Source organism: Episyrphus balteatus, chromosome 4 (assembly GCF_945859705.1).
Source record: "Episyrphus balteatus chromosome 4, idEpiBalt1.1, whole genome shotgun sequence".
NCBI classification, from domain to species: domain Eukaryota; kingdom Metazoa; phylum Arthropoda; class Insecta; order Diptera; family Syrphidae; genus Episyrphus; species Episyrphus balteatus.
In genome coordinates, this window is record NC_079137.1 from 41,686,170 (window position 1) to 41,710,040 (window position 23,871).

The 23,871-nt window shown below is 32.4% G+C and overlaps 1 protein-coding gene and 1 non-coding gene across 2 annotated transcripts in view; one reads left to right on the top strand and one right to left on the bottom strand.

Annotated features, from left to right (window-relative positions):
* Positions 1-23,871, top strand: part of LOC129917980 (uncharacterized) — a 76,237-nt gene that overhangs the window by 42,150 nt on the left and 10,216 nt on the right. The window contains exon 3 of the mRNA XM_055998255.1: positions 7,858-8,041. Within this exon, the coding sequence (XP_055854230.1) occupies positions 7,858-8,041 (184 nt within the window). The remainder of the gene's footprint in view (positions 1-7,857; positions 8,042-23,871) is intronic.
* Positions 8,114-8,185, bottom strand: Trnae-cuc (transfer RNA glutamic acid (anticodon CUC)). The gene has a single exon. It is a non-coding gene; the product is annotated as a tRNA-Glu (tRNA).

Here is a 23,871-nt window from a genome sequence, read left to right on the forward strand (position 1 = left end):
TAAATTCATAATCCCTAGTAGATCCTGCCAAATGTCATGCACTGATCCGCCTTGAATAGCATACTAATTGGCTAACCCGCCACACATCCTACTAAAAGAGCCAGTGTCAGTCATAATGAGAGCCGGACTCCCAGGAGGTAACCTCAATCCGCATGTGGAATTCCCTTTCCATATTTTTCTATATGTTGAACATAGTTCCCGGCTAATAAATCATGCAAACATACGTAACTAACTAATCCGCAGACAGTCAACATTCAACGGGATGTCAGTTGATTTGACATTACTGTGGGAGCGATATGACATATTTTCCAGAGTTGACAATTGACTCTAAAAAAGGTATATCATAAACATAAAAAATCACAACTACTTATGCGGTTTGCAGTAGTGTATGTTGATTTGGATTCGGCGACAAAAGAAAACCTCTTTTCGGTTTGGAGCTCTTGAATATTTTAAAACTCATAAAAATGCTTGTGGGAGGACTTGCCAGATTTTTTTTCTGTTTTCATTATTTCGTTTGACTCACAAAAAATGTATTAAAACTTTTTTTTTCAGTTGATGTCTGTATAGTTAATGTTGTCGAAGACAATCGGCCATTTCGGAACTCGTATATTATATATATATTATATTTTTTTCTCTTAGTTTGTGGATGGTTGATGTACCGTGATATGGAACGCTTTTGATCTCGATTAGATAAACTCTCCCATCTTAAGGCTAGGCGCACACATGCGATTTTCAGTCGTTGCTACTAAAAAATCGTAGTCGCAAAATAAAATTACCGTGCACACACTTGCGACTAAAAAATCGCGCGACTATTTTTTATTGCAAGAAAAAATTGATTGTTTGGTCGAAAAAAAGTTGACCGTTTTTCGATGAAAAAAAAATGCATCATCTCAAGATCAAAAGAGCCAGGAGATACTCACTGTTTAAATCTAATGGTCAAATGACCGCAAAGAAAACAATTACGAAATCCGTTCGTAATGGAAAATTTCATACAAATGGTATCTACGATCGGATTTTATGATAAGGTGAATTCATGAAACGGTGTAAGCTCTGGTAAAAGTGGTAAAGTAATAAATGTCTCAAAATTTGGTAAGGGTTTGACAGCTTGTATAGGGTCAATGTGGGTAAATGTAAACAATTTCATGTCTTTTTTTTCTTTCGACTTTAGATTTTTATATGTTTTCACGGAACAACTTGAATGGTATCTTCAAATGCAAATATGAAATGATGGCAATTCTTCTTTATAAATATAAACAAATATTTCCCAAATTGTTTACATTACTGTCAAATATGGCATGTTTACAAATACCCCACCATGTTTGTGTTTTTTTACAAATTTGGGGTAAATGTAAACGGTGGTTTAAAATTTAGAATTTCCTCTTTATCATATGGATAACAACTTGAAAAACGTTCAAGAAGGTATTTGACAAAAACTTTTTCAAATTCCAATAAAAGTTTTTGTTTTCTTCCTTTGATTCTTTATATAGAGGCCCAATATGAACCCTGAGCAGCTCCGAACGTCAAATATTTTGTTTTTTTACGTCAAAGGCCGATTTTGCAACATCATCCACTGAAAATGATGGTGTTGGCTACTTTAAAATGTGACTCCGCGGCACTTTAGCAATAGTAATCGACTAAAAATACTTTATTTTTATTAAAACCAATAATTTCAGCAAAAATATATGTTTATATTTACCCCCAGAATACGTTGTTTACATTTACCCATTATGAAAAATATTCTGGGGTAAATGTAAACACATGCAAATCGACATAAATGTCCTGTATTTTTAAATTTGGTTGTATCACATAGAATCTACATCAAAATTAAAAACAAAAAAGTATTTCCAAATTATACTGACTTAATTAAATCTGCAAAAATATTTAATTTTTCTGAAAGACTAACGACTTGTTTGGCACTTTAAAAAATTATCTTTCACGGAAAATACGCTCGTCGAATGAATTCTCTCTTGACAGCAATGAGCTTGACGTATATGTTAAAAGATACATGCGTCCGCGATTTGTACTTATGCATGCATCAAAGAGATTTAACTGAAGCTTGTTATGAGCCATGTTTTCATTTACCCCTGTTTACATTTACCCACATTGACCCTACTAGATTAGAAATAGAAATAAATTCTCTGCAATGTGTATGTTTGTATCTTATTTTAGGCCCCACGAGCATTATATACTCATTCTATAGTACCTACTGGGTAAATTTCTGAGGGCCTTCTCTTAAATTTTTATGAATTTTATGGAATTGTCCTTTTAAATTTCCTATCGTTTATAAAAAAAGAGCCACTATACAACGCTTTCTAGTAATATCCATTATTGTACTTAAAATAATTGTTCCAAGTGTCGCACGTGCGGGCAGGTGCATTATATTCTGTATAATATATCCTTATGTACAGCAAAAAAAAAAAAATCGCGAAAAATAGAACCGGATCCATTTTTTTAAACTTTGCGATTTTAAAATCGCAAGTCTGTGCGTTCTCATTTAAAATAATGTGTTTCATTTTTTGCGTCTAAAAAATCGAGTGGTTGAAAATCGCATGTGTGCGCATGATTTGACCTCTTTGCGACTGCTACTTTTTAGTCGTTTTCGGTTGAGTCGCAAGTGTGTGCACAACTATACTGGTCCATTTGTTCCATTTTAATTTGCGACAATCGCGTCGCCAAAAAAATGGGACAATTTTCAATTTTTAAATCGCGGCTATTTTTTAGAAGCATGTGTGTTCACCGGCATTGAAATCCGTGTGATCCATTTTTGCGACTAAATAATCGGGCGACTGAAATCGCATGTGTGCGCCTAGCCTAAGACTTTCAAGCTATCTAATTAACAATTAGCCTTCGGAAGCATAATCCCTTCAAATATAGCTTTACGGCAACTGAGACGAAGAGATACAGATCTTGTGAAAATGAGATTTTAATGGTGGTATAGTCTGGCAGATCGGTGGCACTAAGATGACTTAGATTACCAGGAAATTACATCTTGTGTGGAGCTGTTAAATTCTTTTTTATTACTCTGACAGTATCTTAGTCACATGAGTGAGGGAGTTAAAGTTTTTCTTTATAATCTAAAACTCTCTTTTGTGTCTTTAACGATATTTATATTACCTTATGGGAAAGTTCTTGATGGAAGTTGAAAGTTACATTGTTAGTTTTATAAATAAAAATACAAACTTGTATATGACTTTGACTTTCGTTTTAGTTTTGCTTATTTTATGAATAATAATTATTATTATAAAGTTTATATGAATGAATAGAAGAGTTCTAAAAATAAAATATTAAAAAATATGAAAACATTGTATTCATACACACACAGTTGAGAACCTTAGCAGAGAAATTAATACAAAGAATACAAAAAAAAGTTCAAAAACATCACATAGCAATAATAAAATTTAAGTACTAAACTTTGTAGTAACCTTAATGTTAAAATTAAGAACAAAATTCAAATAATTATTTTTGGATTTGAAAAAAAATTGATTTAAAAAAAAAAAAACAGACAAATGAATTTATTTGAAACTTTAATTTTATTAGTTGATTATTGGCATACAAAAAAAAATTTTTTTTATATATTTTGCATTGCAAAAAATAAAAGTATTTTGTTTTTTTTTTTAAACAATTAATGTTGTGTAAAGTTTTGGTTCTTAAAAATTCGCTGTTATAAAGAAATTAAATCTTTTTTTGTAGTTTTAAAAAGAAATTTCTTACTATTTCTTATGTAATTATATTAAAATATTTTATAAAATTAAATATTTTGAAAAATTATAATAAAAAAAATCATATTTTAGATATTTATTGCAAACCATTAGGGGACTTATGTGACCGAACCAGCGGCGCATTTTATTTTTATCGAAAACCATTTATCCATCACCCAAAAATTCATTTTTTTTGATATACCTAACAACCTATAAAAAATTTTATAGGTACCACTTGAAAGCTTATTGCTTCAGCTCAAAATATATACATATATCGATCATGTCTATTAGGCATCTACAAAAAGAGCTAGAATTTTTTGAACTCGATCAATTTTCATCAAAAAAAGCAAAAAACAAAACATATAATTTTATCTTCTCTCGCTATTGAATCAATATTTTTTAGACAACCTATAAAAAATTTTATATCATGTAAAAGCTTATAATTTCACCTTTCATATGATTTTTCAATCTTATTTCTGCGATGCCTAGAAAAAAAGTTAGAATTTTTAAAAGCCAACCATGTCGGAATTCCAAACTGAGATTACGGTACTTCCCACACTGGTGACTGTTCATGATCAACAGATCTCCACAGGTGTTTTGAGGTATTTCGCAAGTTACAACAATTTCAAAAAATAGTACCTATTAAAACAATCAATAATTTATTTTTAAGTTTTGTGGAGCCACTTAGTCCTTATCTGTCCATAATCTCGTAAAGGCCCTAACTACATTTTTCTTAATTCTGAGTTATAGAGGGAAACAGTAAATCTAATATCGCAATTTGCATATAAAAATGAAAAAAATCAAAAGTGCATTTTGAATTTTCTGACGTATTTAAAGACCTAGCCTAAAAAAATATATGAGGATAAATCAGAGACATTGCCCTAACTCCAAATATGCAAACAATTTTTAGTTAGGGTTAGGGCCTTTACGAGATTATGGGCAGTTATATGGCTGTGATGCCAAATTACCACAAAAAGCTTTCTCTTAAACCAATTTAACCTTTTTGTTTTTTTATTTTACAATTTTTTCTAATCATTGTTTGGAATGAAATTATTTCTCTGGCCTATTTTCATTCCAATATACATACAAGGTCTGGATGATTTGTAAAAAAAAAAATATGTGCATATCTACCAGTGTCATCATGAAGTAATTTTCTATGAACTCTCCCATCATATTTCAATCCACACTCTTGGCAGGCATTTTACACTTTACTCCATAGCAAAGACATATTTGAACCCCCTCCCACTACCCGCAGTTTTCTGTTCTATTTTGAACTGCAATAAAAATATATATAAGGTTAAACATAAAATGAATTCCTAATTGTCAAGCAGCAGACTGGTGCTGACTTCTGATGCACTTCTAGTACATTGTACAAGCCTAACACATCCATCAGATTTGATTAAAAATTCATGAGTTGTCGTTCTTCTAGTAATTACCACCCCACGATGTTCTCTATAGGTGTATCTATATAATAAAGATAGGGAGTTATAGAAGATAGATTGAGTTTTGAATTCAATGAAACAAATTCCACACCGATCCTCCCTAGATTCTCTAGACTAATATAAAATAATAGACACTAGACAATCTATTCACCTGACTCGTTCCTGAGGTAGGAATAGACGCATGCCGACAACAACGCCACTGACTAATTTTTGTTTTGTCTTTCTTCAAATTCTATGTAGGCACAGTGATGTCTCCCGTATTGCATAGAGCCAAGGAAGACACATCATTTCATAAGGGAACTATTTTTTTCCAAGAAAATGTATGCATTTTGACAAATAAGAGTATTAATCGGACTGTCTAAACTAGATTTATTAATTTTTGAGCTTGTACGTAAAAAAAAATATTTAAAAATAAGATAAAAAATCTTATGGTAAAGTACTTAAGCTTAAGGTTAGGACCTTAAATATTAATATCTGTATGTTTTGTAGAAAAACGGAATAACTTTTTGAATATAATATTTATTTACAAGAAAAAGCTAAAAAAATTAACTATTTTTCTTTTCTTTTCTCATTACGTAGATATATCAATTTTTACCCTATTTTACATGAAAAGTTTCCAAAAAAATTATACCATAAAAAGCTTAATATTTCTTCTAAAGAATAAAACCATCATTTTTTATAAAAAAAATCAAACTTTTTTTCTTCAATCACCCAAAAATCCATTTTTTCATATGACAACCTATAATAAATTTTGTACCATTCGAAAGCCTATTGTCACTTTGTCAGTTCAAAATATATGTATACATCAATCATGTCTGTACGACATCTACAAAAAGAGCTAGAATTTTTGAACCCAATAAATTTTCATCAAAAAAAAAGCAAATCGAACTTTTTTTTCCATTATCTATGTACATTAAATTCGATTTTTTTATGACAGCGTATCTATAGTAAATTTTACATCATCTGAAACCTTATTAATTCAGATTTAACAAGATAAGAATAAAAAACGGTTGAAAACGGCAAAAAAAACTTGGAGCGTAACTTGGAAAACTTAATCCCGTTTTTCAGTCAAAAATCGTTCTAAGACCCCAATTTTTTGCACATGTATGCGCATGGCCAGTACCTATAAGTTTGAGATTTTTCAAAGCTCCGAAAAATTGCTAAAAATAAAAAAAAAAAACAAAAATACCCCTAAAAAAGTAGGTGTTTTTCAAAAATTCATATCTCGAAACGCAGCAACTTAAAAAAATCCACAAAATTTTTTGTATTATCTTTCAAATGGCATTTTTCAAATTGTCAAACAAAAATTCCCCTATAACAATAATCACCACTTTGTCAAAGAACTACCACACGTTTAGTTTTCCAAAACCGTTCATAACTTGGTTTTGAAATTTTCTAGATTTTTTTTTCATTTATAACAATAAATGTATCTATCTATTTAAAAAAAATCAACTTTCTGCAACGTTGCGTTTAAAAAATAGTCACTTTTTTGCAATTTTGTTTTACCCCTATTTACAATATTTAATGATTGAATTTTAAAAACTCTTTCTAAGTATTTACCTTTCAAATAAGCTATAGAAAATGTTTGTATCTCTAAAAGTTTATTTTTAATTGCAATTTACGTTACACTGCTAAAAGTTTCAGGTGAAACGGGAGAAAATGGTGTCACTTTTTCGTGCATGCCGCTATGGTTCATCGATTTATAAGATTTTATCACTTCAAAATCGTTTGTAAAGCTTGAACCAACTAAACTTAAAGTTGGTATATTTAAATTTTCAATTAGCTTTGTTCTTGGTGTTTTTTAGAGAGATTCTACTGTAATATTACCTTTGGGCGTTTTGTTCAGAATATAAATTTTGAATAAAATTATGAAATATGTGCACCATTAAAATAACACTGTGGCTATACTACCTATATTCAATTGAAATATAAAAATGTATTTCTACCTTTGAATTTAAATGCAGCAAATTTGTCATTATAGCTAACTCTTGTAACGGTTATTATAAGGAATTAAGTGCCAACGGCATTCAATGAACTTGCACATAAAATTCTCATTGACTTTTCTGACCTCCCACTGATTGAAGTTAAAGATGCATCCATCTTTTATTATTTTTTTTTTTTTTTCTTTTTGTTTGTTGTTCATGATCTTAGTGAAAGTTTACACTAAAAATAATGTTTACACGGATGTTCCAGCGGAACCAAACGCTTTGGATACAACACCTCCAACATAGCCACTCCATCCATCCAAAGCTAGACAAACAAATTTATTAATATTCGTATTTCTGCGGAAAAAAAATTTATGGAAAAACATTTATTCGATAGACACAAATACGACCCACATTTGAAATGGTAAAAACGAAAAAAAAAACATTCATAGATGCCTGGCACGCGTTTATATTTACTTGGCTCAAACTCGCGCGCCATCTTCACGAATCTGGTTAAACTCGATTTAAGACAAGTGCACACACAGCACGCTATCGGATGCAACAGCGCCATACTGTGCAGTGGTCATACACAAAATAAGTGTTTTGAAGTAACCAACAGGCGTATCAATCAAGTTCAATGTGGAGAAATGCTGTTTATCACTTTTGTATATCTTTTCATGTTTTTTTTTTTTGTTTTTCTCCATGTTGCATCCAATATTTATATTTATTTTTGAACATTAAGTTGTTTAACATGACTAAAATAATATTTTCTTTGTATTTTTTTCTTTACAGTGATTTATCATCGTTCTACGCTGGCTATCAAATGGCACCCAGTATATGTCAGAACTCGCCTCTGTCCCCTGGTCCGGCTGCCCAGATCCACCATCATCATCATCATCCCCCATCAGCATCATCGACGTCTTCGTATAAAATGACAAACTCGGAAAATAGTTGGCCACAAAATTTTACAAATAAGGTAAGGTTTTGTTTTCCTATTAATTTTCTATCTTCGAAATAAGATAGTGAAAAAAAAAATTAAAAAAAAAGTTTCCCGTACCGGGAATCGAACCCGGGCCTTCTGGGTGAGAGCCAGATATCCTAACCACTAGACAATACGGGAGGATGAAAATTGAGGTGTGTTTTGCAGTGTTAAGACAAATTACCAGTTCACATATAAAAATAAATGATGGAGAGTGATTCATGCCAAATGTGAGGAGTTGGTGTATGATAACTCGGGCGTATGCGTAATGAATTTATATTTTTTCATGCATTAAAATCGAAAATAAAAATTTAACTTTTCCTTGTTATAATACAGGGAGTAGATAAGAAATAGAAATAGTCCAAAACGTCCCTTACTTTGACGGACACTTTGTGGGGGAATCAAAAAAAATTTATCTCATTAATTGTAGCTAATTAAATGCTAAATTGTTGCGCAAACCAAAAATTTGTAGCTCGCATAGTTTTTGAACTATCGAATTTTCCGCTAAAATAAGTCTGAAGTTAGCGGACAAAATCTGAAATAATTGAAATTAATGAGTTTAAATGACCTCCAAATTTGTAGCTTTTTAAATACTTTTCAATTACATAAACTTGGTTTTTGTAGCTTGAACAGTTTTTTTGTTATTCAAAATTCCACTAAAATAAGACTGAAATTAGCGGACGAAAGTAGGAAAATTAATATTTCTTTGATGCCCGAAATTGTAGCTAATTAAATGCTAATTTTTTGCTCAAAAATTAATTTTGTAGCTCCACCCAGTCATTTTTTATTTCAACTTAAAGTTTCAGAAGTGCACTTCCGGTTGGTGGAGACTTTTTTAAAAATTCACTTTTTTTAAGTTTTTTTCTTTTTCCATTGATTGTAGCTTTTGAATACATTATTTTTGATACAAACCCCAATTTTGTAGTTCAAACCGTTTTTGAAATATTCAAAATTTTGTTTTAAAAACATAGCTCAAAAGTAACCTTTCAAAATCCAAAAAAATGCGAAATTGAAAAATTTTTTTTTGTACAAATTTGAAGTAACTTAGACTAAGACGAAATTTAAAAAAAGACGTGCATTACAGCGAACAGGAAGTGCACTTTTTAAACTTCAAATTGAAATACAAATTGACTGAGAGGAGCTACAAAATTAATTTTTGCACAACAAATTAGCATTTAATTAGCTACAATTTCGGGCATCAAAAAAATATTAATTTTCCTACTTTCGTCTGCTAACTTCAGTCTTATTTTAGCGGAATTTTGAATAAGAAAAAAAAAAACTGTTCAAGCTACAAAAACCAAGTTTATGTAATTGAAAAGCATTTAAAAAGCTACAAATTTGGAGGTCAACTAAACTCATTAATTTCAATTATTTCTTTTTCTCGACAACGAAGTAAAATTGATTATTTTTTGTTATTCAAATTATCAAAGAAGTTAAGAAAAACTCGATGATTAATAGTCGCACTAGCTACTTGTTTAAAAAAATGAAGAGTGTTCGAAGTTGAACCTAATTTGAAGAATGTTATCATCAACTTCTGAATTTGTTTTTACCAACTCAAAGTTGACGTTTTCAACATTCGATTTTCAACTCGAAAGTTGGTCAATTTTAGACTTTCTCAACTCCCCAAAAAAGTAGACGTTGAGCAGCAAACTTGAGATTTTTGACGAAAATGTCATGTTTTATGTTTGAGAAATTTTTATTTTTGAGATACATATATTGTGGTTTGCAGAGAAAATACACAATTTTTATCATTACATTTATATTATTAATTGTCACATTTTAAATTAAATTCCTGAACATTTTTTAACTTCAAACAATTTTATAATTCACCAATTAAATCTTACAATTTTCCCGCCGATAGTTCTTTTACCGATTCTAAATAATTTTTGCTGTCAAAAAACACACAAATTCATTTGTTAAGAAAACATTTTTCAAAAAAAAACAAAAAAACAATATTATAATGATTTAATAAAAATATTGATTTAAGTTTTTGTTTAAACGAATTAAACATTTTATTACACAAGACCTCGGTTTTAATGACAAACAAAATTTCATTCCAAACTTGAAGTTGACAGTATTTGCGTTCACTGTCACAAATATCCCTATTTTTATAAATAAGATAGAGTTGCTAGTAGCCGGTCCCTTAAGGATTTGTTCTCATAAAATAAAGCACAGAAACGTCAAATATCAACATTTTCGAATAAAATTCTTGAAGTAAAATGTACCTAGTTTATGTGTGTACTGTTAAAAAAAAAGTTAATTATTGTTTCCAAAAATAATTTATTTAAGTTTTTGTAAAAAGAAGTCCGATTTTCTTAAATCCGGCCTTTGTTTCCTATTTTCAGCCATCTAGTGCCCTATTTCCGGCCTTTGATTTTGCTAGGTCAAGCTTAAATAAATAGAATGAGTTTAATTCAAATTTTTGTTTTTTTTTTTTAGAATTTAGAAACAATAAGTAATAGCATGAAATGATTCAAAAATTTATTTATTTTTTTCCATTTTTTAAACTTTTATAACAAGAATATAGTAACCTTAGGAGAGACATTTAAAAGAACAGCATAAGAGCAAAAATTTGGAATAAATCCTACGAAATCACTAGTTATAACGATTTTTCTGAAAGGTGGCCGGCTACTGGAGACGGCCGGAACTAGGCAACTCTACTTTATTCAGTTTTAATATATTCAATATGTCCTACAAAGCCACAGTACACATAATATAGGTCCGTTCCACACTCAGTTTTAAACTGCCGAATTTAGTAATATTTGGTTATTTTTGGTCAGAGTCTGTTCACAACTTCAAAGATTGTGTAGAAGAGAGCGCTCACGAGAGAGTAAAAAATTTCCCCACCCTGACAAATTAAGCCCAAAGAATTTCTTCCGGCAGAAATATGAGTTCTGTCGAATGAAAAGTTGACGTATGTCAAACAAACAAATAAATAAAGAAGAAAACAAATCAAATTGTAGTGATTTTTAAATTGAATCGCGTTTACGTGTTTTTTGCATTAAAAAAGTGTTAATGTTTATCGAATTAAGCATAAAATATGAAATTGTGTTGTATAATGGTGTTCAACTTGTTCCAGACTTTTTGGCAGTTTTTTGTAGTTTTATTTCCTACTAAGAGAATTCTCTCCCAACTCTCATTAATTTGACAGACTGCCTAATTTAGTGCACAAAAAGTCTGGAACAGACCTAATAAGGTAATATCTTTCGAACGTTGTCAAAATTTGTTTGTCAAAAATGGGCACCAATCTGTCAAGTCGGCCCTTAATTTTTATATTTCAATCGCAGTAAACAGGAAATTTGTTTTTGTTTTAATTTATAAAATGTCATTTGAAAAAATTATAAATTGAAAAACGACAAATTTTTTTCGTGTTTCTCCGCCGAAAATGGTCAATAATTGTTAAAAAATTAGCGGCGTGCGTGGTTTTTCGGTTTTTGTGCGTTTTTTGTCGGTAATTTTAAACAATTAAGAATTACGGTAGCTGACAATTTGGCGACCAATGTCAGTTTGCAAGATATTACCTTTTTATGTGTACTGTGCTACAAAGCGTATTGGGTCAAGAAAAAAATATTTTTAAATTTCGTTTTTTCTAAACAATGTTTTGAAATGTAAAAATCTGTAATTTTTCAAAAAAAAAAATAAAACAAAAAAGCCAAAAAAACTAAGTTAAATCAAAAATTTAGCACATACTTGTCAAGTTATTTTATTTATTCTCCCTAATAATATTAACATTATTTCAAATACTTTTTGTGCTGATTTTTGGAGAATTATTTCTCAAACATCGAATTTCATGGTTTTGACTTTTAAACGTATAATAAATTTGTTCTTTTTTATCGTTTTAGCGATATAAATATTTATGTGCAACTGGATGATTTTTTGCGCACTGGGAGAAAAGAAGTGTACCTACTACATTATTTGTTTTATTTACTTTTTATATAATTTATTTTTCGTATAATTATTATCATTTGGTTTTATTGTTCCATAAAATTTTCATTACATATTATCACTTTGCATCCTTTCAACACCTTAAATTGCTAAAATAGCACAATAGAATGCATTGAATTCCTGGTTCTCACCATACCAAATACCACACTCCAACTGCATTTCTTTTCATTTACAAGGTGTTTTGGTCCTAGTTCCAAATCACCCATTTATACCTCAACACGAGGGTCTGATGGACCGAACTCTATAAATTGTGAACACCTACAAGATTTGAAAGTTATGATTATTTTGCAACTTTCAATTATGTAGTATTCTTTTTTTATTTTGCCTCCGATATCAAATAATACCTAAATTAACTAATTTTGCATTCCATAAGCTGAAACATACAAACAAATAATACCTATACCTGTGACAAGCTACTGAATTTTTTATTGCTACATATTTCATAAGCCGTATGATATAAAATATGTGAACATTAACACATAAAATGCCATGTTAACCGATTTCAAATGTACAATTAAAAGACCAAATAGATTGCCTTGCTACCTGAAACAAATTAATGTTTATTGCGATTATTTTTGCGGCATGCGTGGGAAGTTGGTTCAAGAAAATCAAGACTATTAGAGTTTAAGAGTGAATAAAAAGATTAAAGTGCTGAGACAAATTGTATAACTTAAATAATACACAATAATTAATGAGTCATAAATTTATTTTAGTAATAAAAAAATAATCTAACAAAAAAAAAAAACAACAACAAAAATACATTAAAAGTAACAAATAACAATAAATAATTTTAGCACCCACTGTTATGAATTATAATTTCAATTTAAGTTCGTTTATACCATTGAGTATCTCTGTGCGAATAACTCTGTGTAGAGAGATAAGAGAATCTATTATAATTTCTACTATACTATGACTAACTATAAATGTAAAAGTTTGAACTTTGAGATCTAGTATTAATTTGTTTCTATTTCACCAAACATTAAAATTAAATTTATTTTTAGTGTTTATCCAGTCAAATAAGGGTTTAACCTCGGAATGAATGTTAGTAGAAATTTTTTTTGCTCAATATCTTCCTTTTGCCATTTGAACAATAATCTGTTCATAACTTTAGCGGACTGTATAATAAATTCGTAATTATAAATAAATAAAACACAAGTTTATATTTGCAATAGGACTGGACGTCCTCTTTATTGAAAGATCTTGTTAAGACTGAGGAGAAGAGAGGGAGGGAAGAATAAGGAAACACACACGATCGTTGGTTGGTGTTGTTGGTTGGCATGTCATGTGTGTGTTGGTAGTCTTCTTCTCCGTGGTAGGTACGGATTATTGAACATCCTGCCCACTTTAAACCTTCGGTTTAATATCTTCCGATTGTTATTTTGCTTGAAGTTCTGCTTTGGAGGTTCTGCTTTGGGGCTCCTTCCGAATAGCATTTGCTCAAGGACATTGGGAAAACATTGGCGCCCCTGCGTGTATATGCCAATGAAAAAAACCAAGTCGATTCGGGTATTTTGTAATGTTTTTGGTGGCCATAGTGCTCATATAGACCTTGTGACTTGCTGGCTGAAGGTCTGCTGAATAATTTGGAGATTCCGATGTGGTCCACCAATTCTGCTAGATGTTGTAAAAGCTGTTTACGCAGTCACATCCTACTGTTATTGTTGGTGAAACGGATGGCTGCAAAACTCTTGGAGTGTTTTCAGTGTGTGCTTTAACTTTTTGATGAAAATTTTTCTAATTTGTGTGAGGAAAAACTTGATCCATTTTATTTTGCAAATATTTTGCTGATGATTTTGCAAAACTTGTAGATCCTGCTGCATTCTTGTGGTAAAAATTGAAGAGCTATTGAAAGTTGTTGGTGTATTCAGTATTCTGTTGACGGTTTTGATGAATCACTAGCTCATGTTGGTGCTGTGCTGTGCTGTGGTTCTTGTTGTTCTTGCTGCTGCTGACCAGATGTCGGCATTTAACGGAATCATTTGCTGCCATTGATATCCTGCTTTGTGTGGCTTGTGTTGTGGGTTTGATCTGCCTATGAACAGATGTCCCTGCCCACTTTGATTCTACAGAATCAAGAGAATTGAAAAAGCTGTGTCGTGTCTCATATGGCTTTCTCAGCCATTTCTCTGTGTTGGAAATGCTCGGAAGAAAAGAAAATAAAGAAGAAAATATTTAGTCATGCTTCCTACTTGAAGGAATATATTTTATAAATGTATGTTTGAAATGTTTATGTTTAAAATTTTTTTTATTACGTTTTATCTCGTGCGCCTCTTGTGGGCTCATACTTCTAATTTACTGTTAAAAGGTTACCCATTGTAGGTAGGTCCTTTTCTGCAATGTCAAAAGGTTACCCATTGTAGGTAGGTCCTTTTCTTGAACGTCAAAAGGTTACCCATTGTAGGTAGGTCCTTTTCTGCAATGTCAAAAGGTTACCCATTGTAGGTAGGTCCTTTTCTTGAATGTCAAAAGGTTACCCATTGTAGGTAGGTCCTTTTCTTGAATGTCAAAAGGTTACCCATTGTAGGTAGGTCCTTTTCTTGAACGTCAAAAGGTTACCCATTGTAGGTAGGTCCTTTTCTGCAATGTCAAAAGGTTACCCATTGTAGGTAGGTCCTTTTCTTGAATGTCAAAAGGTTACCCATTGTAGGTAGGTCCTTTTCTTGAACGTCAAAAGGTTACCCATTGTAGGTAGGTCCTTTTCTGCAATGTCAAAAGGTTACCCATTGTAGGTAGGTCCTTTTCTTGAACCTCAAAATGTTACCCATTGTAGGTAGGTCCTTTTCTGCAATGTCAAAAGGTTACCCATTGTAGGTAGGTCCTTTTCTTGAATGTCAAAAGGTTACCCATTGTAGGTAGGTCCTTTTCTGCAATGTCAAAAGGTTACCCATTGTAGGTAGGTCCTTTTCTTGAACGTCAAAAGGTTACCCATTGTAGGTAGGTCCTTTTCTGCAATGTCAAAAGGTTACCCATTGTAGGTAGGTCCTTTTCTTGAATGTCAAAAGGTTACCCATTGTAGGTAGGTCCTTTTCTTGAATGTCAAAAGGTTACCCATTGTAGGTAGGTCCTTTTCTGCAATGTCAAAAGGTTACCCATTGTAGGTAGGTCCTTTTCTTGAACGTCAAAAGGTTACCCATTGTAGGTAGGTCCTTTTCTGCAATGTCAAAAGGTTACCCATTGTAGGTAGGTCCTTTTCTTGAATGTCAAAAGGTTACCCATTGTAGGTAGGTCCTTTTCTTGAATGTCAAAAGGTTACCCATTGTAGGTAGGTCCTTTTCTTGAACGTCAAAAGGTTACCCATTGTAGGTAGGTCCTTTTCTGCAATGTCAAAAGGTTACCCATTGTAGGTAGGTCCTTTTCTTGAATGTCAAAAGGTTACCCATTGTAGGTAGGTCCTTTTCTTGAACGTCAAAAGGTTACCCATTGTAGGTAGGTCCTTTTCTGCAATGTCAAAAGGTTACCCATTGTAGGTAGGTCCTTTTCTTGAATGTCAAAAGGTTACCCATTGTAGGTAGATCCTTTTCTGCAAGAATGTGCGCGTTGTAAGGACGCACACTCTTAGTCCAACCCAATGTCAAAAGGTTACCCATTGTAGGTAGGTCCTTTTCTGCAAGAATGTGCACCTCGTGTGGATGCACACTCTAGTCCAACTCAAAGTCAAAAGGTTACCCATTGTAGGTAGGTCCTTTTCTGCAAGAATGTGCACCTCGTGTGGATGCACACTCTAGTCCAACTCAAAGTCAAAAGGTTACCCATTGTAGGTAGGTCCTTTTCTGCAAGAATGTACGCGTTGTAAGGACGCACACTCTTAGTCCAACCCAAAGTCAACCCAACGTCAATAAAAAAAAAGGTGGAAATCAAACAATTTTTCTCGGAAGTGAGGAAACAACTTAAGATACGTTATGAGAGATGCTAGTAGCCCCTTTAGAAAAATTGTATTCATTAATTCATATTTACGTTAAACCCCGAACACCAACCTTGCGTGCCCTTTTTTGTATAGTATGTGATGTAAATAAATACTTGAATTTGTTTAATATTTGGCGAATATAAAAATTAAGATGTGTTGTTTTTTTTTTTTTTGTTTAAAGAAAGAAATTGCTGGTTTAAGGTATTTATTGCTCTTGCGCAATAGACCTATCATATAACATATATAGATACATATGTTCATAGATGTTAATGTACTAGCATTTTTGTTCTGCATGATAGTCTTTGAATTTTTTTTTATGATTTGATTTGCTTGGTTTGCTGAATTTTGATAATTGAGCTTGCCTTATGGCTCTGCTTCCAATGATTTAATTCCTATGTTAATTTGTGTTATTTGAAAATAACCAATTGAACAGGTTTTTGCATAGGTGTGAATGAAAAACTTTTGGTTTTATCAATTTATTATTTTTCAATTGCTTAACCTTTTTTGTTTTTATGGATATAAAATGCGATCGATCTGATATAGCTGCCTTTTCTTAAGCAGTTTTCATGGAATAATCATTTTTTTTTATTATGTATGTTTGCTTGAAGTGTTTTGTATTGGTGAACATATGATATCAACGGATGTTTTTCGATTGAATAATGTCTCTTGAACAAATGCTTCATTCTAGTTTCATGTTAGAATGTACGCTGGGATGAATTTGTCTCCTGAACAAATGATTCATCCCGCGAACGCACACTCAAAATTGAATTGTGAAAAGGACACCCTATGTAGGCGATCTGCTTTTCTGTAAGAAAATACGTTTTGTAAGAACGTACTCTCAAAATGTAATTGAGAAAAGGACACCCTTTGTAGGCGATCTGCTTGTCTCCGCGAACGCACACTCAGAATTGAATTGTTAAAAGGACACCTTATGTAGGCGATCTGCTTTTCGGCAAGAATGTACGCTGGGATGAATTTTGTCTCATTAAAAAATGATTCATCTTGCGAACGTACACTCAAAATTGGAATATATAAGAACTAAAAGGTTATCGTTTGTAACAACTTGTCTGCAAGAATGTGCGTTTTGTAAGAACGCACACTCAATAAAAGATATCGAAAGTGCACCCTTTGCAGACAACAACTTTCCTGCAAGAATGTGTGTCCCACTATTAGTTCTATATCGGCAAATCCTCTTTTATGAAATGAATTATTATGTTTTAATTGTTTGTCTTTTTTAACAAAAATATGAGTTCCTTCAAATGAAAAATTAATTGAGTTCAACTGTTTGTGCATTGAGAAGGTGGGTTTGTTTATCGATTTAAACGTTTGATATGATATGAAATTGTGATTGTATAATGATTTTCTACTTGTTCCGGACTCTTTGCAGTCTTTGTTGTTTTATTTCCTTCTGAGACAATTTTCTTCTTAACCCCAGAAATTTGACATATACACTTCCTATTAAGTGCATAAGTGTGTGATAAACCTTTAGTTAGGTCAAGAAACGATTTAGGTGGTGAAATATGGCAGTTGTCTTTATAATATTATTGCTTTTGTTTCTTTTTATTTATTTTTTTTTTTATTTGATTTGCTTTTGAATGAGGTACAAGCGCTCAAGTTTTGTATGTATTACTTCAAACAACGAAATGAATACATTTGCATAAAGTTTTATAGCCTTAAACTATAAATCATTAAAGGTTTTTTTTTTTTTTTTGTTTTTGTTAAAGAAAAGTGATATTGTTTTTATTGTCTTGTGTCCAAATCCTACCCAAGGAGATACAACCACTGAAAAGCTAACAGCCACTGTCTATCAATCGCTATGACATAGGAAAATGTATTTCAATCGGCTTTGTAAATAATTGAATTATGACCACAACTCAATTAAGCATTGGCACATATGAACTTCAAACTCACCACCTAAATCAGAACGAAAATAAAATACAAATAGGTATCATAAAATAATTCTTAATTGCCTGTGATGCGGCTGTCTAAGATTATGATTCCATCCCTCCTAAAAGAATTTCGCTCAAAAATACCTTCCTACACTAAAAAACACGAATTCTTAATCTGAGCCGACAAAAAATGGTAATGATCTTACTGTCTAGTAAAATGTGTGCTTGCCTACCTACTTGACTGAACCAATGACAAGGAAATTCTTTTTTTTACAAAAAGGGCAATAAACGACCTAACGGATTTTTCTATTTCAACAGCTGTGTAGATTCTTCACAACAACAAACCCTAAAACAAAGGAAAAGAAATTGTTCGCACAAAAAACGAGTTGGGCTACATACATACTTTGCAAAACAAATATATAAATGTGTAGCGCGTAGGTAGATTCTCGAATAAATAGATACATTCTTACACTATTTGGTGAAGGACCACTTTTTCTATTTACTCGCTAATAGTTTGGCGGCTCATACATGAGATGGCAATATATTAGTCCAGTAAATAAAGGAGTTTTACCCTACAAAAGGTCCGGTAGTTCTAAATTTTTGATATGTTGTTAGGTATGGTTAGTAGATAGAAAAACCAAATTTCCACAACCACGCCCCCTCCGCCCCCTTCAGCATCACCGAAAAACCATAGAAATCTGGCACTTTTTTCACTTTTATGCCCATAACTTTCTTCTGGTGCATTTTATTGAAAAAAAGTTGTTGGTAGACTTGTAGAAAACATAATTTCCTATGAAAATGACCTTGGTAGTATTTTTATACATCCAAAAACAACGAAGTTATGAAGCTTCCAAAAACATGTAAAATTTCGGATTTTGCAATATTTTCAGTTTCTTGTCACTTAACAGTGCTATAACTCTTTAACAATTGACTTTTACGCAAAAGTCTTCATAATCAATCTTATAGACAATTTAATTACCTAAAATAAAATGTAACCCACTTTGATTTTGTGAATCAAATAACCGAGTTAGGGCTAAAATAGTAAAAAAGTATTTTTGATAGTTTTAGAAAATTTTTTAATTATCCATTAAATGAAGGATTTGAATCCCACAAAAAGTCGGGTGGTTCTTATTCTATATTTAATCAGGTTCTAATGGTAGATTGAAAAAAAAATTCATAGCCACGCCCCCTCCGCCCCCTTAACCATACCCCAAAAACCAATTCTGCATTTTTTCAGTTTTATGCCCATAGCTTCCTTCTGGTCATTTAAATGTGAAAAATTAATGTGCAAAATTGTAGAACACAAAATTTTCTACAACTTGCACATCCAATATCCACCAAACTAAGAATTTTCAAAAAAAAGTTACAATTTCCGTTTTTCTTTATTTTCAGTTTCTTACCTGTTTACAGCGCTATAACTTCCCAATTTTTAATTTTTAGCCAAAAATCCTTTTGTAGGGAATTCATTTGCATAACTTTATTATTTTGATAAGAACCAGGTAATAGTAAGTGTTTTTATTTAATAAAAGTCGTATTTCTTAATAACCTAGTTTAATATCTCATGCGCTTATAAAGCGGTGGGCTATGAGTGGACGAAGGTAAAAGAATTGCGTTATGAGGGGAAGGGGTAGCAGGTGGGGAAATATAGAAGTAATAGGTGGAGTTGAAGATGGTGAATTATGAGAAAAGTTGGCTTCGTTGAATTTTTCTTCAAATTGATCGATGATATCTGATCTTCTTCGTCGACATCTTCATAAAAAATTCAAGTGGACGATTTTGACAGGATTGTCCACAGCAAAAATTACAGAATGTGGAACATTTAAGTCCCTCTTTCCTGCATCTGCCAGCTCCCATGCATCTAGGCACATAGGTATTTGCATGACACAGCTTTCATCAATTTTTGGGGAGCAGGATCTTGCACAGTTTTAATGGGTTGCAATACGTGGCATCCTCTCGTCCAGCCCCATTTCAGAGGTTTTTCTCAATACCCATCCACGCCATGATCTGGTGATAAGTCCGGAGGAAATGAAAGTGTGCTGGATCTGTTGTACGCGGTAGTTTGCACAAATTAAGTTAGTTGAACTGCTCATAAATTTGAAATATCGAAGAGAGCTTAGAGATATGACTACTGTCCTCTCCATATAAAGCCAACAAGATATGTTCTTCCGCCTCCGATACTTTCTGATCTCTGGCATTTGGGTCCTTAGCTTCTCTGCAGCTTCAAGAGCAGAGGGGTTTTTGAAACATTTTGCAAAATTTGTTTTTTTCCGAAAACAAAGATGTTTGAGGTGGTGTCACATTCACTTATGGCATGAATGAGACGTTCTCCATAGAATTGAATGTGAAAAATGGAGAATTCATCAGATAAATTGATCCTCCCAGGTTTTCGAAGGTACATACACGTTCTCTGCCCTAGGTATAGTAAGTCGATGTCTTCCTCAAAAATCTTTGAAACTCTATGGTACCTGCTTTAGATACTAATTCTGGCGCAACTGGAAGAAAGCATCCTTACGTTCGAGTTGAATCAGGGGTGGTTGTGGTTGCATGATAGTAGAAACTTAAAGTAGCTGCGCCTCGTGGTGATTTGATGAAAAGCCAAGGGATGTAATCATATAAATGAGAAGCTCAGGACCTTCCTATACATATACACTTATTCTTGTTTGAAGGGGGAAAGGAAGGATCGGGGACGAGCAGCAGCTTTAACAGCATGGGATAAGGCCAAACATTTCCTTTTCCATTTATCCAAAGGGCCACTCTTATTCTTCAGTATTACAGTTTCAAAAAATAGAGGATGGGTAAGGGTACTCATCTGTATTGTAAACTTTAGACCGAATGACTTCCAAAACTGTGCCTGCGGCTGCTTTGACTACTCTCAACCTTTTAACCTTCTCCATACTTCTTAGGCAAACAGGATTTGACTGTTTTATTATCCATTTTATAATCACCCGTATTGTGATTTACAACTGTCAATCGATTGTTGATAAATACTGTAATTTTGGGTTTTTAAACCAAAATTATAGGAAAACTGGTCAACTGGAATTTTGTAATTAGATTTCTTTATAACGACTAGGACCATTCTCTGCTTTCAAAACTTTTTTTAATTAAGTAATAAGATATTAAAATTAAATTTGTATCAACTTCCGATTGATAGTTGTATATTAGGGTGGTCCTTATTTTACTCTTTTTCGAAAATTGAGTGCGACGCCCCCTAGATTGGTTCCAAATCAGGAAAAAAAATACCCTATTTTTTTTTAAATTTTTATCTCTGACCCTTCCTGGCCCTATTTTGATAAGAAGTTACTATAGCAAGGGCGATATTCTGTGTCCAGTGTTGGGTAAATGGCGGATTTTTGATATAAACTTCTTAATTAAATATGGTCAGGAAGGGTTAGGAATACAAATTTGAAAAAATTAGGGCTTTTTTTTCCTGATTTGGAACCACTCTAGGGGACGTCCCCAATTTTTTGTTCCTAAGGACCACCCTGTTGTATATAGCAATAAAGCTGAACCTCCTTCAATCGTACTTGTCAACGCATCAACTCATATATGAAACTTCATAAAACTGAAAAAAATGCAGAATTGGTTTTTGGAGTATGGTTAAGGGGGCGGAGGGGGCGTGGCTATGAATTTTTTTTTCAATCTACCATTAGAACCTGATTAAATATAGAATAAGAACCACCCGACTTTTTGTGGGATTCAAATCCTTCATTTAATGGATAATTAAAAAATTTTCTAAAACTATCAAAAATACTTTTTTACTATTTTAGCCCTAACTCGGTTATTTGATTCACAAAATCAAAGTGGGTTACATTTTATTTTAGGTAATTAAATTGTCTATAAGATTGATTATGAAGACTTTTGCGTAAAAGTCAATTGTTAAAGAGTTATAGCACTGTTAAGTGACAAGAAACTGAAAATATTGCAAAATCCGAAATTTTACATGTTTTTGGAAGCTTCATAACTTCGTTGTTTTTGGATGTATAAAAATACTACCAAGGTCATTTTCATAGGAAATTATGTTTTCTACAAGTCTACCAACAACTTTTTTTCAGTAAAATGCACCAGAAGAAAGTTATGGGCATAAAAGTGAAAAAAGTGCCAGATTTCTATGGTTTTTCGGTGATGCTGAAGGGGGCGGAGGGGGCGTGGTTGTGGAAATTTGGTTTTTATATCTACTAACCATACCTAACAACATATCAAAAATTTAGAACTACCGGACCTTTTGTAGGGTAACCCCCTTTTTTTTAGCTTCATTTATTGGACTAATATGGCAATAATCTAAATTACTTTAACGAAAATAAATCTTTTATTTTTTTTTTTTTTTATTTCTTGATATGTAGAATGTAGGTAGGTATACTGTTCTCCTTTTTGTATGTGACAAGCCTGGTTAAATTTGACATTGTACATACATAGGCAAGATACATAATAGCACAAGTTGTAAATAGCTGTGTTTTATTTTCCTTGTGATCCAGATCAGATCATTGATTTATTTGTTTAACAATAACAAAACAAGATCCTGCTTTGTTGTAAAGCTAATAAAAATATCGTTGGCCTTAATTGTTATTCGTGGCAGTTGATATTTTTATTTGCTATGTTTTGATTCATACCTACCTAGGTACTTTACTTATGGTATCCGCGATCATCTCATCGCATATTTTGTCTGTGGAGATGTATGTATGTTGTACTTGGCACTTCTATAGGTACACAGACTCATCACTAAAGAAAACAAATCTTCCTACCTGCACCCTAAAAACAATTCGCGATTTGAACAAAAAGCTGCCATAAAAGTAAAAAGGGTACCTAATGTGTACTCGAGTGACACGCGACACAAGCAACGCACCCCTAAATTACTGATGAAAACGAAAACAAAACTCTCTTGCTACCTACACAAATAAAAAGGGCAATAAAGATGACCTAACGGGTTTACTTTCTTAATATCTGCATGATATATTATATCACAACAACAAATCGATGCAAATAGATTTTGATATATTTTCCAAAAATAGATGTGTGCATACATACGACCCATGTAGGTACCTGCATACAAAAGTTCGGTGGTTGATAAATCTAGAAATTGTTTGATTTCTAAACGAGCAATTTAAGGTATGCAATTTTTGTTTCTGTTCTTTTAACTTCAAAGTAATATAGGTATAGGTACATGTGTATGTACAAATGTAGATGCACGAACCATAATACATACTTTCGTTTATCATATTTTTTTTTTTATAAAATCGGTTAGTAGGTCCTAGATAGGTCTGTAGCGTACCTACCTACTATAAAAAGAATTTTCATTTCTATATGTACCTATCGACTGTCTCCTTTTTAAAGACATTAATGCCAAATAACAATCATGCGTCCGCTCAATCATAATTAAATTTAGCATTGCTTTATAGGCATAGGCACCCAGAATCAGAGATACTCATCAGAATCATCAGTCATCACAAATAAAAACTTAGACGTATAGCTACTTAAAAAGAAAAAACAAAACGGCGCGAGATTATAGGCACCTAATACAAAACAACATTATCTAGACTTCTAAAAAGAAATACTAAGGATCCTGTGCGCCTCGCCTGTGCTGAATGGATGGATCACAAAGCTACCTGCGGCATAAAAACAATTCTCCATCTGAACGAACAACAACAAAAGGGGTAATGTGTAGTGACAAGCAACAAAAATAATGTACCACTAAATGACTGAAGAAAACAAAATTCTCACTACACACATAAAAAAGGGCTATGAAGATGACCTAACGGGGTTTTCTTTTCCAACAGCTGCACCACCAAGTTGGTCGCATAAAAAATAGGAAAGGAAAAGATGGGATAGATTTCAAGCAAAATAGATCATTTGCGTACATACATAGCTAGTGCAAAAAATACTACCATCTACCTACATCGAATTATACATTTCGGTGGTTGATGTATGTGTACGCGACCGCGACACCATTGGCCGATGTCTCTTGTTTTGTAGTTTGAGGTTGAATTGTATTTTTAATGTACCTAATCGAATTTGTACTGATTTTTTGCTTTTCCTTATTGGAAATATAATTGGGAAAATCTTTCATGTACCTATGATGAATCTGATTTGTAAAT